This window comes from Odocoileus virginianus, chromosome 10 (assembly GCF_023699985.2).
Source record: "Odocoileus virginianus isolate 20LAN1187 ecotype Illinois chromosome 10, Ovbor_1.2, whole genome shotgun sequence".
Taxonomy (NCBI): Eukaryota; Metazoa; Chordata; class Mammalia; order Artiodactyla; family Cervidae; genus Odocoileus; species Odocoileus virginianus.
The window spans coordinates 1017078-1029764 of record NC_069683.1 but is presented as its reverse complement, the minus strand read 5'-3'; the positions used below and the strand labels follow the sequence as shown (position 1 = coordinate 1029764).

Below are 12687 nucleotides of genomic sequence, written 5' to 3'. Positions count from 1 at the left end.
GTGGGAGACAGCAAACAGAAATGTTCACGTGTCTGAGGCTGGAAAATGTGAACAGCACAGATTCACATGGCCAAACTGGAACAGCACATGGAGATGCTAACCCATCTTTAAGAAAAAGTAGCCTGTGTTCGGTCACACAGAGCTCAACACCTCAACCGCCACCTCTTCCCCCCAAATACAACTGAGGCTTGTTGGACGTGAAAGCAATCAGGGCAGGGCTGCCAAGCTGCAGCCCACAGGCCAAGTCAGAGCTGCTGACTGTTCCTGTGAGTAAAGTTTTATTGGCACATGGCCCACCCTTTGCTTCTCGTCTTCACAGCTGTGGTCCTGCGGCAGCAGTAGAGACGAACCTTGCAACAGACACTGTCTGTGCCCCTGAAAGCTGAAAATATTGATCATCTGGCCTTTTTTAAAAGAAGATCGCCAATCCTTAGTCTGGTATGAGATTTTTATTAAAATGTTTCAGAACTTTTTAAAAAATATTTCTTAATGGAATATTATTTGCTCATTTAAAAATGAGGAATTGGTTCATGTTAGAGCATGTACAGACTTGGAAAACACGATGCCAAGGGAGGGGCTTCCCTGGCAGCCCAGTGGCGAGGGCTCTGTGCTGGGCTCAGTCACTAAAATCCCATACACTGTGTGGCACGGCAGGAAGAAAATTATGCCAAGAGAAAGAAGCCAGGCACACAGCCTCACATAAGATACAATTCCATTTATATGAAGTATACAGACTAGGCAAATCCACAGAAACCAAAAGGAGCGTAACGGTTGCCAGGGGCTGGGGTAAGCAGGATGGGGGTGCCTGGGCAACGTTTTGAGTAGCAAAAAACATTCAGGAAGGAGACAGTGGTGATGGTTGTTCAACATTTTAACACACCTGATGCCACAAAACAGCATGGTTTTCAATGGCCAATTTCATATTATGTACATTTTACTACCATTTAAAAATGATAAGAAAAACCACCCTCTTTGAAAAGAGATAATCAATCCAATTTTGTGCTATTATTAGTATCATCACAAAAGTTAGAACTTATAAAGATACTGATTACATGATATTGATTAGCCAGTAGCTTCCATTAAGGAAAAGAATGATTCTACCTCTGCACTACAAGGATGAGATGGAGATTTATAAAAAACAAACAAACAAACGCTGTATCATTCCTGGTATTTTAAAGTGCATCTTCTAGGTCATGAAACGGGGAACTGGCAGGAGGCATGAACTAAAAGTGCACCCAGGAAACCAAGCGAAACTCTCTGCTCCGACTCGCTCGGGAACGGGCTTGGGGCGCCAGCACGCTCACCTGGGCAAGCCTCCGAGGTCCAAGTCGCTCCCGATGTAGGGGCCAACACACAGGATGACCCACAGGTCCACCTCTGACGCCAAGGATATGAAAGCCCTGGGGAGGGGGGCGACAGCAGCAGTCGCACCGAAAGCGGGGCCTGGAACCGCCGCCGTGTGTCTCCCTGAGGCCTCTTCTCCTGCGGTTAGGGCAGGTGGAACCAACTCCCAGCCTGCTCACAGAAGTCCCTGGAGGAGACAGGACCCAGGGACCAGGCCTCCTTCCACACAAAGGCCTCAGTCCAGACACCCCGAGGACAGAACTTGAACGACTCGCAGGAATCCCGGCCAGACACCGGCTGCCCCCTGGACCAGCGCTGAGCCTCCTGTCCCCACGAGGGAACCATCCAGGATGCGCCCTCACGAACCACGCTGGCTCCTCCTTCCTCATCTCCCACTTTCAGTCTGCCCCTAATCAGGTTTATTCCTTGCAGTTAATATTTCTGAATGTGAAATTCCTCTTAATTTTCACCACTACCACCCTGGGTAAGGAACTCGCGTCCACCTGAGTTATTCCAACAGCTTCCTCCCTCCGTCCTTCCCTTCCCTCTTCCGATGCCACTCCAGGCACTGCCGGCCGAACATAATCATTGACGACAAACACAGGAGTACTGTGTACCGAGTATCATCATCAGCATTCAATACACTCAGTTCTGCAAGGGTATTCTTTTCTTTGTCAATTCTATGACATGGGTGTCAATGTCACCTCCATCTTACAGATAAGAAACAGACACTTAAGGAGTCAGAAGTCACATTCTTGGGAAACTGGAAGAGTTGAAAGACAATCCGCCTCCAGAAAAGAAATCTTAACTAAGTTATTCTGCTCTTAAAAATACCACCAGCACGCAAACATGAACTTCCTGAATTTCCCGAATTAAAATTCTCCCAGCGACTTACTTCATAGACCCTTTGGAACAGATTTCAAATTTTGCACCACAGCACCCAAAACGGGCCAAGATAAGCTTGACTATCTCTCCGGCTCTATTTTCTGATGTTTCCTCTACTCAGAACCAGCAGGAGAGTCAGATGGCGTTACTGCCGTTTCAGGAAAATATGAAGTTAGTCACAGGACCTGCGCCTCTCCTCCCTGGCACGTGCTCACCCACGCATCCTGCCGCCTCCATTTAGCCAGGCTGATCCCAAGCCACCAGGACAGAAGCAGAAGCAAGTGATACTGCTGCCAGAAACCCCCCTCCGCCTGCTTCCCGCTGCGGGCGCGGTGCGGTGCGGTGCGGGCGCGGTGCAATGCGGGCCAGCTGCGGGCCGGCGCGATGCTGACGGGCGCGGTGCGGTGTGGGTGCGGTGTGGGCGCCGAGGTACGGGCGGGCGCGGTGCGGGCGGGCCTGGTGCAGTGCGGGGCGGGTGGGCAGGCACGGTGCAATGCGGGCAGGTGCTGCGGCTTGAAAGCTAGGTGCTGGCGACGCTTAAACTACGAGAGGGAAAGACCCTGAAGCCCTGGGTTCTCTCTTGGAAGAGCAATGCACCCTCACTGTGAGTATCTATTTTAAACCTTCCTTAATGAAAACAGATCTTTATTGACAGACGATGTCGGGGTTCCCTCACTGCAGCAGGAATGTCACTGTAACTCATGTCAACTCCTCCCACACCTCTGACTGCTCCGACTGTGGCCTTGCTGGACCTTCTGCCTGAAATCACGTCCGACCCCTCTAACAAACTCCTGCTCGGGGTCCTAAAGTACTGGAGCTATCCCTCTGCGGTTACCCGACCCGGGCTCTTCCCCTAGTTCGGGTTATGAGTCCTCACCGGCTATTTGCCTCCCTCTATAGATAACAGCCTTATTCCACAGCACAGCACATAGTCTGTGTATCTCCAGCATCAAAGACAGTTATGAACTACAGCGGATGGAATATACGTGGTTTTGAACAATTACTCTTTCTATATCATGTCTCAAAACTCGTACAAACTATAGTTCAGAAATTTCCTCTTATAAGTAAAACAGGGGGTCCCCGCGATAGATTAGAGCAGCAGGGACGCTCTCTGAGCCACACGTGGGTGAAACGTACACAGGACACTGAGGTCTGGGCTCCACCACTGACAACAGCCTCCCTGCACAAGGGGCTGCTGTCTGGGGAATGGAATTATCAGAGCTTCCAGGGGGTTCTCAAGGGGAAAGCAAGGTGACTCTTGCTTCATCTGACCCTACAGAGTCAAACCCCCATCTCTGAGCCAGAGAAACAGCAACTTAAACAGGAACCATACATCAAATCCAGGTTTCCACTATAGTGAAACTGGCCTCTTCTTGGTTCATGAAGGTTCCAAGGAACATGCCTGAAACAGAAAAAAGAGAAATGTAAAAACTTTATATTTTACAATTATATAATATTAGGTTATACAATATTATTCAAATGAATACAAAATGAAATCCAGCAACCAATAGTATAGCATTCACAATACCCAGTATATCCATTTAAAGTTTACTAGGTATGCCAAACTCACTCTCCAAAACAAACAAAGAAATCCAGAAAAATATGACACATAAGCCAGAAAAAAAAAATTGAGCAACAGAAATAAACCCAGAAATGACATATAGGTTGAAAGTGGCAAAAAAAAAAATATTAAAAAGGGATAAGAAACATATACCTTTAATAAGGTACACTTTATTAAACAAACATATACCTTCAATAAAACATATCTTTAATAAGTAAATAAAAGCATGACCATAATGAAGAAAATGGAAGATATAAAAAAGATCCCAAAGGAACTTCTAGAGTTTAAAAAATATAATATCTGAAACCGAAAATACTCTAGATGCAATTAAGAGCAGGAAATGAAAAATATACCACTGATACTAACAACAGAATAGAAATAGGAATAGAATCCCAGGATGTTTTAAGACAGAGCAAAAGAAATTACCTAAACTGGAAAACAGGAAAAAACACTAAAAATTAAAATGAACAAAGCATCAGTAATGTGTGGGATCTAATCAAGAAGTCCAAGTCCCAGGGGAAAGGGGAGATAAAATTACTAGAAGAAATAGGAAGTTTTACCAAATTTTGATAAATTTATGAAAACTATAAACCTACAGGGAGAAGGCAGTGGCACCCCACTGCAGTACTCTCGCCTGGAAAATCGCATGGACGGAAGAGCCTGGTGGGCTGCAGTCCACGGGGTCGCGAAGAGTCGGACACGACTGAGTGACATCACTTTCACTTTTCACTTTCATGCATTGGAGGAGAAAATGGCAACCCACTCCAGTGTTCCTGCCTGGAGAATCCTAGGGACGGGGGAGCCTGGTGGGCTGCCGTCTATGGGGTCGCACAGAGTCGGACACGACTGAAGCGACTCAGCAGCAGCAGCAGCAGGAGCATAAACCTACAGACCCAAGAATTGCAATGAACCACAAGTAGGAGGGAAGAAATCTACACCATAGTGCATCAGAAGCAAATAGATGAAAAGCAATGACAGATAAAAAGTCTTAAAAGCAACCAGAGAGAGGAAAACAAGAAATTACACAAATAATTTTTTTAAAAATAAAAGAAGTACAGAAGACTTGCTATCAGATAATGTGTAAATCAGAAGACAGCAAAGAGACATATTTAAGGTACTGAAAAGCAAGCCCCAAACAACAAAAAAAATCAGCCTAAAATTCTATACCCAGTGAAATTATCCCTCAAAGCTTAAGATGAAAGAGAAACATTTTTCAAAGAAATGAAATCTAAGATAATTCATGATCAACTGACTTCGGGAAGTCTCTCAGCAGAAGGAAATGATACCTGGTAGAAATAGTCATCTGTACAAAGGAATGAAGAGTATCAAAAAAGGTAAATATATGGGAAAATAAAAAAGATATTTTTGTCACCTTAAATTTATCTCAAATATAATTAGATGTTCAAACCAGGGAAAAAATGTATCATGAATTTCATAGTTTATAAAAATAAGACACGTGACACAGTACAGCAGAAAGAAGAGTGAGATATAAAGATGTAACGGTAAGACTCTGTCGTGCTAGCGTGTTACTTTTAGAAGGGAGAACAAGTTAGAATTTAAGAATTTAGATAAAGAACTTTATATAAGAACTTAGGGAACAAATCCAAGATCCTTAGAAAAATGATTCAATATCCCACTTTTAACAATGGACACATCACCCAGACAGAAAATCAATAAGGAAAACTGGGCCCGAACTACACGTTAGACCAGAAGAACAGGTGTTGGTGTGGTTTTTGATGGAATTACACACAGCGATGGGAATGAACAAGCTAAAATATGGCAGATCATGGAGGAATCTCACAAACATGATCTTGAGCAGAAGATCAGACACCAGAGTAAAGACTGTACGATTCCAGGTGCATAAAGCTCAGAAGAGGTCAAAGTGATGTACATGTCGGAAACACAAGCTCCGCCACTCCTCTACTGGGTGGTCTTGACTGTAGGCGACAGGAGAGCTTCTGAGACGCAGGCTCATGGCCAGGCTACAGGAGCACGTTCATGTGACTAAGCTCATGGAAGTCAATGCTTATATAATGGACACATGCCAAACTTCAATAAAATGCGACTATGAAAATGAATACAAGACGGCGATGAAGCCAGGCTTCAACAGTACATGAGCCGTGAACTTCCAGATGTTCAAGCTGGATTTAGAAATGGCAGAGGAACCGGAGATCAAATTGCCAACATCCGCTGGATCATCAAAAAAACAAGAGCATTCCAGAAAAACATCTACTTCTGCTTTAATGACTCTGCCAAAGCCTTTCACTCTATGGATCACAACAAACTGTGGAAAATTCTTCCAGGAGGAGGCAGGAGGAGAAGGGGACGACAGAGGATGAAATAGTTGGATGGCATCACCGACTCGATGGACATGAGTTTGAGCAAGCTCTGGGAGCTGGTGATGGACAGGGAGGCCTGGCATGCTGCAGTCCATGGGGGTCGCAAAGAGTCAGACATGACTGAGCGACTGAACTGATTACCAGTGAGAGTGTACTAGGTAACTTGGACCAAACATTCCACACCCTGTGCCCCGCCCCCCAGCCCTACAACACCTGACTGCTGAGCTTGGATTCAGGTCTCACCACCCCCTCTCCCAACACCCGCCATCTCTAGGGCTGGAATCTTCACCATTCTAGCTCTGGGGCTCCAGCTGGCCAACTGCAGATCCTGGGATTTCTCATTGCTGTATAAGCCAGTTCCTTATCTCACACACACACACACACACACACACAAACACACACACCTGCTGGTCCTGCTTCTCTGAGAAGGCTCCTAACACAGCTGACCACATTCATCCAGAGCAGATGGCCAGGGCTGAAGCCAGCTGCCGGAGCCAGGGCTGGCAGCAATACTTAATCTGTAAGTGACGGCTCACCGGAGGCTCCCTGTCAGTGCGCTTGAGAGTCAAAGCCTGCAGAAGCCCAGGGTTCTCGCTGTGAAGGACTAAGACAAATCCCTCTCACTTCCCACGGGGCTAGGGGAGAGTGGGCATTTTAAAGCATGTCCAGGCTCTTCTCTCTTGACAAACGCCTGCCCTCAGCCAAGAGTACCATTGCCAGAGCTGCAGGGGACGTTCCCCAGATGACCACGGGGAGAAAGAGAAGCACGCAGAGCCGGCCTTTTGCGGTCAGCTCGGCGCAGAGACCCACCGAGGCTGACGGCACTTGGCCTCTGCCCTCCCCTCGCAGCGCGTCTACAGGCTCCCATAGACAGAAGGGGTTTCAGCCGGAGGCGCTCTAGGATGCAGGCCCTGCTTAGGGGGAATCTCCAGGAAAAGCCAAAGGCGGCGGGGAGACAGCAGCAAGGACGCGAGAGGAGAAGTTCTTCTGAAACCAGTTACAGCAGCAAGCCCACAGGCCAGACAGACAGCACACCTCACACACAGTCCTGCTGCCCTGGGCCCTCTCGCCCACGCCAGCGTGCCCAGCTTTCGACAGAAAGCTGTAAGGCGAAAACAAAGACACCGCTGAGCAGGCAAAGCAGACGAGAACCAGGCTGTGACGTGGGAGATACGGTGGAATTACTAGACCGGGCATTTAAAACAACTCTGCCTCAGGTGCTAAACGAGGAAGTGGACAGCGGGCAAGGGGGGCGACATGAGCAGAGACGGAAACTCTAAGAATAAAAAGGGAGCATAGAGCACAAGGCGCTAGCGCCTGGATGGCTCAGCTGTCACAGAGCCACGGGAAGAAGGCGTGAGCTCAAGGCAGGACAGGCCCACCCTCCAAACTGAACTGCACAGAGGAGCGAACACGGAAGGAAGGAGGACAGCATCCGAGTTCTGCGGGACAGCCGGATGTGACAAGCGCCAGAGGAGATTCAAGGGAGAAGGGAAAGAAGAAACAGTCTGAGAAATAATGTCCCAACAACTTCCCAGGTGAAGGGCAGTTGTCAAACCACAGATCCAGGAAGCTCCGCAAACACAAAGCAGGACAAACACAAAGCAGGATAAACACGTTTAGAAACCTGTATGAAAGGATATCATAAACCAAAAGTGCTGTGATGGCATGAGAAGGAGTGGGCCCCAGGGTGCAACTGAAAGTGGGCTGGACCCAAACCCTGCCTCTGTGTCTTCAAAGCGTCGTGGAGACCCTCTGCCCTGGGGCAGAGCACTTGTGAATGTACAGTGACATTATCCCCCCGTGATTGAAGACCTATTCAAGACTGAAAGAAAGAAGAGTATGGCCCCTGGGAGTGAACGCTGGCTTCCTGCCCACAGGCTCCCTGCTCTGCCCAGCTACGTACCTGCTAAAATGCCCCAACCCTGTGCCAGCCCCACCCCGAGTTAGCCCCTGCTGCTGGTCCTGCCTCAGACACAACGCCCAAGCCAGAGCCTGCGCCTGCTCTTCCTAGACCCCTCAGGGTTCTCAGGCTGGACCCCCACCATACAGAAGACCCCCCAACGCCGCTTGCTGAGACAGGCACCACCCTGCTCTGTGCTCACACCCTCCTGAGTCAGCAGGTCTGACTGTCAGACTCCGGGTTTCTTCCTGCAATACTTTGGCTGATGACTGCTTGTCAGTGTCTGTCGCGCAGAGTGGAGAAAGTCAGAGAGAAAAATCAACATGGTCTATTAGCACATATATATGGAATCTAGAAGACTGAAACTGAGGGGCAGGGACAGACGAGAAGGGACTTGTGGGCATGGGGTTGCGGGGGGACAAGGAGAGTGTGGGACGGACAGAGAGACTGGGGTGGACATATTACAGTGAAGAAAGTGAAAGTGTCAGCCGCTCAGTCCTGTCCGACTCTTTTCGACCCCATGGACAGTAGCCTGCCAGGCTCCTCTGTCCATGGCATTCTCTTGGTGAGAATACTGGAGTGGGTTGCCATTCCCTTCTCCAGGAGATCTTCCTGACCCAGGGATGGAACCCAGGTCTCCCACATTGCAGGTAGATTCTTTACCATCCAAGCCACAAGAGAAGCCCCAATATATACATGACTATGTGTTAGACAGACAGCTAGTGGGCGGCGGCTGTCGAGCAGAGGCGGCTCCGCTCGGGGCTCTGTGATGACCGAGAGGGGTGGGGTGGGGGTGGGAGGGAGGCTAAAGAGGGAGGGGTGTGTGTGTACATATAGCTGATTCATGTTGTTGTGCAGCTGAAACCGACACAACATCATAAAGCAAACGTACTCTAACTAAAAAGGGGGGAGGGAGGGAGAGGGATGAACTGGGAGTTTGGGGTTAGTAGATGCAAACTATCACATTTAGAATAGATAAAAATAAGGTCCTACTCTATAGCACAGGGCTTCCCTGGTAGCTCAGTTGGTAAAGAACCCGCCTGCCATGCAGGAGACCCTGGTTCGATTCCTGGGTCGGGAAGATCCCCTGGAGGAGGGATGGGCTGCCCGCTCCAGTATTCTTGGGCTTCCCTGGTGGCTCAGCTGGTAAAGAATCTGCCTGCCATGCGGGAGACCCAGGTTCAATCCCTGGGATGGGAAGATCCCCTGGAGAAGGGAAAGGCTACCCGCTCCAGTATTCTGGCCTGGAGAATCCCATGGACAGTCCACGGGGTCGCAAAGGGTCGGACACGACTGAGCGACGTTCAGTATAGCACAGGGAACTTTACCCAACCTCCCAGGATAAACCTTAATGAAGATGATTTTAAAATTTGTGTGTGTGTAACTGAGTCATTTTGCTGTAGAGTAGCCACTAGCACACCTTTGGTGGCTCAGCTGGTAAAGAATCTGCTCGCAATGCGGGAGACCTGGGCTGAATCCCTGGGCGGGGAGGACCCCCTGGAGAAGGGCATGGCAACCCACTCCAGTACTCTTGCCTGGAGAATCCCATGCACAGAGGAGACTGGTGGGCTACAGTCCATGGGGTAGCAAAGAGTCGGACATGACTGAGCGACTAACACTTTCCACAAAAACTTCTGTAAATCAACCATACTTCAATTTTTTAAATGCATATATATATATATATATATATATATAAAGACAGTGCAATCTTTTCTACAAAATTCATGCACTGTGCTGCTGCTTTATTCTGAGATAATGTTCTGCTTTGAGTGACTCAGAGTGTCTTATAGTTTATGAAACAATGGTGATAACTTTTATATTTTTAAACAAGGATACTAAAACAGACAAAACTTGGCAGTCTTATTTCAACCACAAACTTTGTAAGATTTTTACTAGTTCATGACATTTTTATGGAAGTCTCGCTGATTTCAGTAGTATATTATTTTCGGGTGTACAGCATAGTGAATCCCTGTTTTTACAGAATGTAACAGTTCATGAAGTTTCAATGTCTGAATCACTGCTATACAAAAGCAACAGCACAGTGACGAAACAAAGAAGGAAGATGATGTGATGTGTAAAAGGTTTTATGACAATTTTGGGGAAGATGCTTTAAAACCTCATTCCCCATCATTTGCCAAATTAAATTCCAAATATTTAAAATACAGGGTTTTTTGGGTTTTTTTCCCCCAACCTTACACTTTAAAAATCAAGTCACTGAAAAGGACACAAATAGAACTATCCAAACAATAATGGATGGGCACTTTCTAAGCTTAGAAGGTGGAAAAGAAATCCACCATGTTTGCTCTTTCTTTCTTTGCTTCAGTGAACTGAATGAGGATAATCACAGGACTCTCCAGGCTTGATTCTCAGTGAGACAGGGCTTTCCCTGGCACTCATCACTGGGCCGACTCTGACCACAGGGCAGCTCTCCAAGGAGGACTGGGGCCCGCTGCCTAGACCCCAGGACCAAGGGGACGCTGGGCTGCAGCCAGCTGGGACAGGAGACCGCGGTGTGCAGGCTGGAGCAAGCCTGCTGAGACAGACGGCCCCAGGAGCAGGCTCCACTCAACGGCGGGGCCCGGGAGCCCGAGACGCTGAGCAGAGCAGCCTGCACTCACGTGGTGACGGTGTTGAAGCCACAGGCCTTCAGCTTCAGGAGGCTGTCCTTCCAGTAGTCCCGGGGCACACGGAAGTAGTGGATGGTGCCCGACAGGATGAGGAAAGGCGTGTTCCCCAGCGTGAAGTCGGAGCCCCTGACCTGCAGACCCACAAGCCTCTCACTGATGTGCGAGGGCCTCAGGAGAGCCTGGACCACGCTGCAGGGACACAGGAGGCGTGTGATGTCCCACAGCGGCGGGCCTGGCGCGAGGGCCTCTCCTCCAGGGCCCTGCCCTCAGACCTACCTCTCTGGGAGGCCTTCTTGCAACACGGACGTTACCAGGAACCTGGAAGTCAGGCTCAGGAGGCCCGCCAGCCTCACCAAGAACAAGAAGGCCTGCATTCTAGACAGACGGGACAGACAGAGGTCAGGGCCCCGGGCCGGGAAGGAGCGGCTGCCGGGTGAGGCCAGGCCTTGGAGGACAGGGGCAGGGGCGGGCAGGCCTGCACAGCTACCCCTGGATTCCAGACACGCCAAGGCCGGGTCTCCTGCCGGGAGGGAGGTGGGCTGCATAGACAGGCTTCTGCTGAACCATGAGGTCTTCAGACACCCCTGACTTTTTAGAGACGACCAAGCCTCCCTCAAGGAAGCTTTATAAACAAAGCCATCTCAGGTAATTTGCCAGAGACATTTTCCAGCTGAGTGACTCTCAGGGGACAGTGTCCAGCAGACAGCACCGGCTGGCCGGACCCCCGGGCTGGGTCATCTCCGCCCACCACCCCCAAGCCCTCCCCCACACGCGTGGCCCATGACATTCTTCAGGGAACAGGGGCCGCCGTGAGGGCCCGCCTAGCAATGAGGGGTGTCCTCGGGGACCTTGTTGGGGAGGGGGTCAGGGAGGTCGGGGAGGGTGGACCCAGCTTCAAGTGACAGACCCCAGACTCACAGTGCAGAGGACCCCCGCCCTAGACCCGCGCCCCCAACAGGCGCGCAGGGGCGCGCAGAAGGAGAGGGAACCCAAAGCCGCCAGGGCCCCGCCCCGGGCCCCTCCTGGAGCTCCTGTAGACCGACGGCCCCCGCGGCGTCCCTCAGGACCCAAGCGATGCCCGAACTGCGGGGGACGCCGCGGCCGGTACCCGCCGGCCTCCCTCCGAAACCCGCCCCAGCGCCAGGACCCCTCCCCTCCTGCACGCTCTCCCCGGTTTGCACCCCGCCCCAGGACCCTGCGCGGTAGCGGCCGTCCCCTTGGCTCGTTCGCCGCACATCACTGCGCGAGGCTCTGAGAGCAGGAAGGTCCTTTCCTGGACTTGGGGTCCAGCCGGACCGCCTCTCAGGCCCGGCGACATCCCCGGGGCAGGCCAGGCTCTTGCCAGACCGACCCTGAAACCGCCAAGTCCCTGGCCGCGCCGGCTGACCCTCAAGCGCGGAGCTCTCCGGTCTCCAGACCCGCGGGACCTGCTCGGCGGGCTCCAGAGCAGAGCCGGGGGCGAGGGCCGGGGGGCGGGGCTGGGGCGGGGCTGGGGGCTCACCTGAGCGGCTCACCTGCGGGGGCCCGCCCCTCTCCCCGCGGGGCGACCGGCCTAGCTACCGCCCTCCCGGCTGGTCTGTGCTGATCCGGATTCAGGCCCTGAGAGCAGCTTTGTTGTTCAGTCGCTCAGCGTGCCCCTGCCGACCCTTTGGGACCCCACGGACTGCAGCACCCCAGGCCTCCCTGTCCGTCACCAACTCCCAGAGTTTACTCAAACTCATGTCCATTGAATAGGTGATGCCATCCAGCCATCTCATCCTGTGTCTTCCCTTTCTCCTCCCGCCTTCAATCTTCCCCAGCATCAGAGTCTTTTCCAATGAGTCAGTTCCTTGCATCAGGTGGCCAAAGTGTTGGAGTTTCAGCTTCAGCATCAGTCCTTCCAATGTATATTCAGGACTGATTTCTTTTAGGATGGACTTGCAGCCCAAGGGACTCTCAAGAGTCTTCTCCAACACCACAGTTCAGAAGCATCAATTCTTCGGTGCTCAGCTTTCTTTCATAGCCCAAGTTTCACATCCATACATGACT

The 12687-nt window shown here is 50.7% G+C and overlaps 1 protein-coding gene across 1 annotated transcript; it reads right to left on the bottom strand.

Annotated features, from left to right (window-relative positions):
• Positions 1-1300: 1300 nt before the first annotated feature.
• LOC139037216 (beta-galactosidase-1-like protein 2) lies at positions 1301-11397 on the bottom strand. The gene is made up of 5 exons (XM_070473708.1): positions 11369-11397; positions 10971-11034; positions 10651-10919; positions 3563-3631; positions 1301-1400 (listed from the first exon to the last, which is right to left on the bottom strand). The coding sequence occupies exons 1-5, from the start codon at positions 11395-11397 to the stop codon at positions 1301-1303; spliced, it is 531 nt and encodes a 176-aa protein (XP_070329809.1).
• Positions 11398-12687: the final 1290 nt, after the last annotated feature.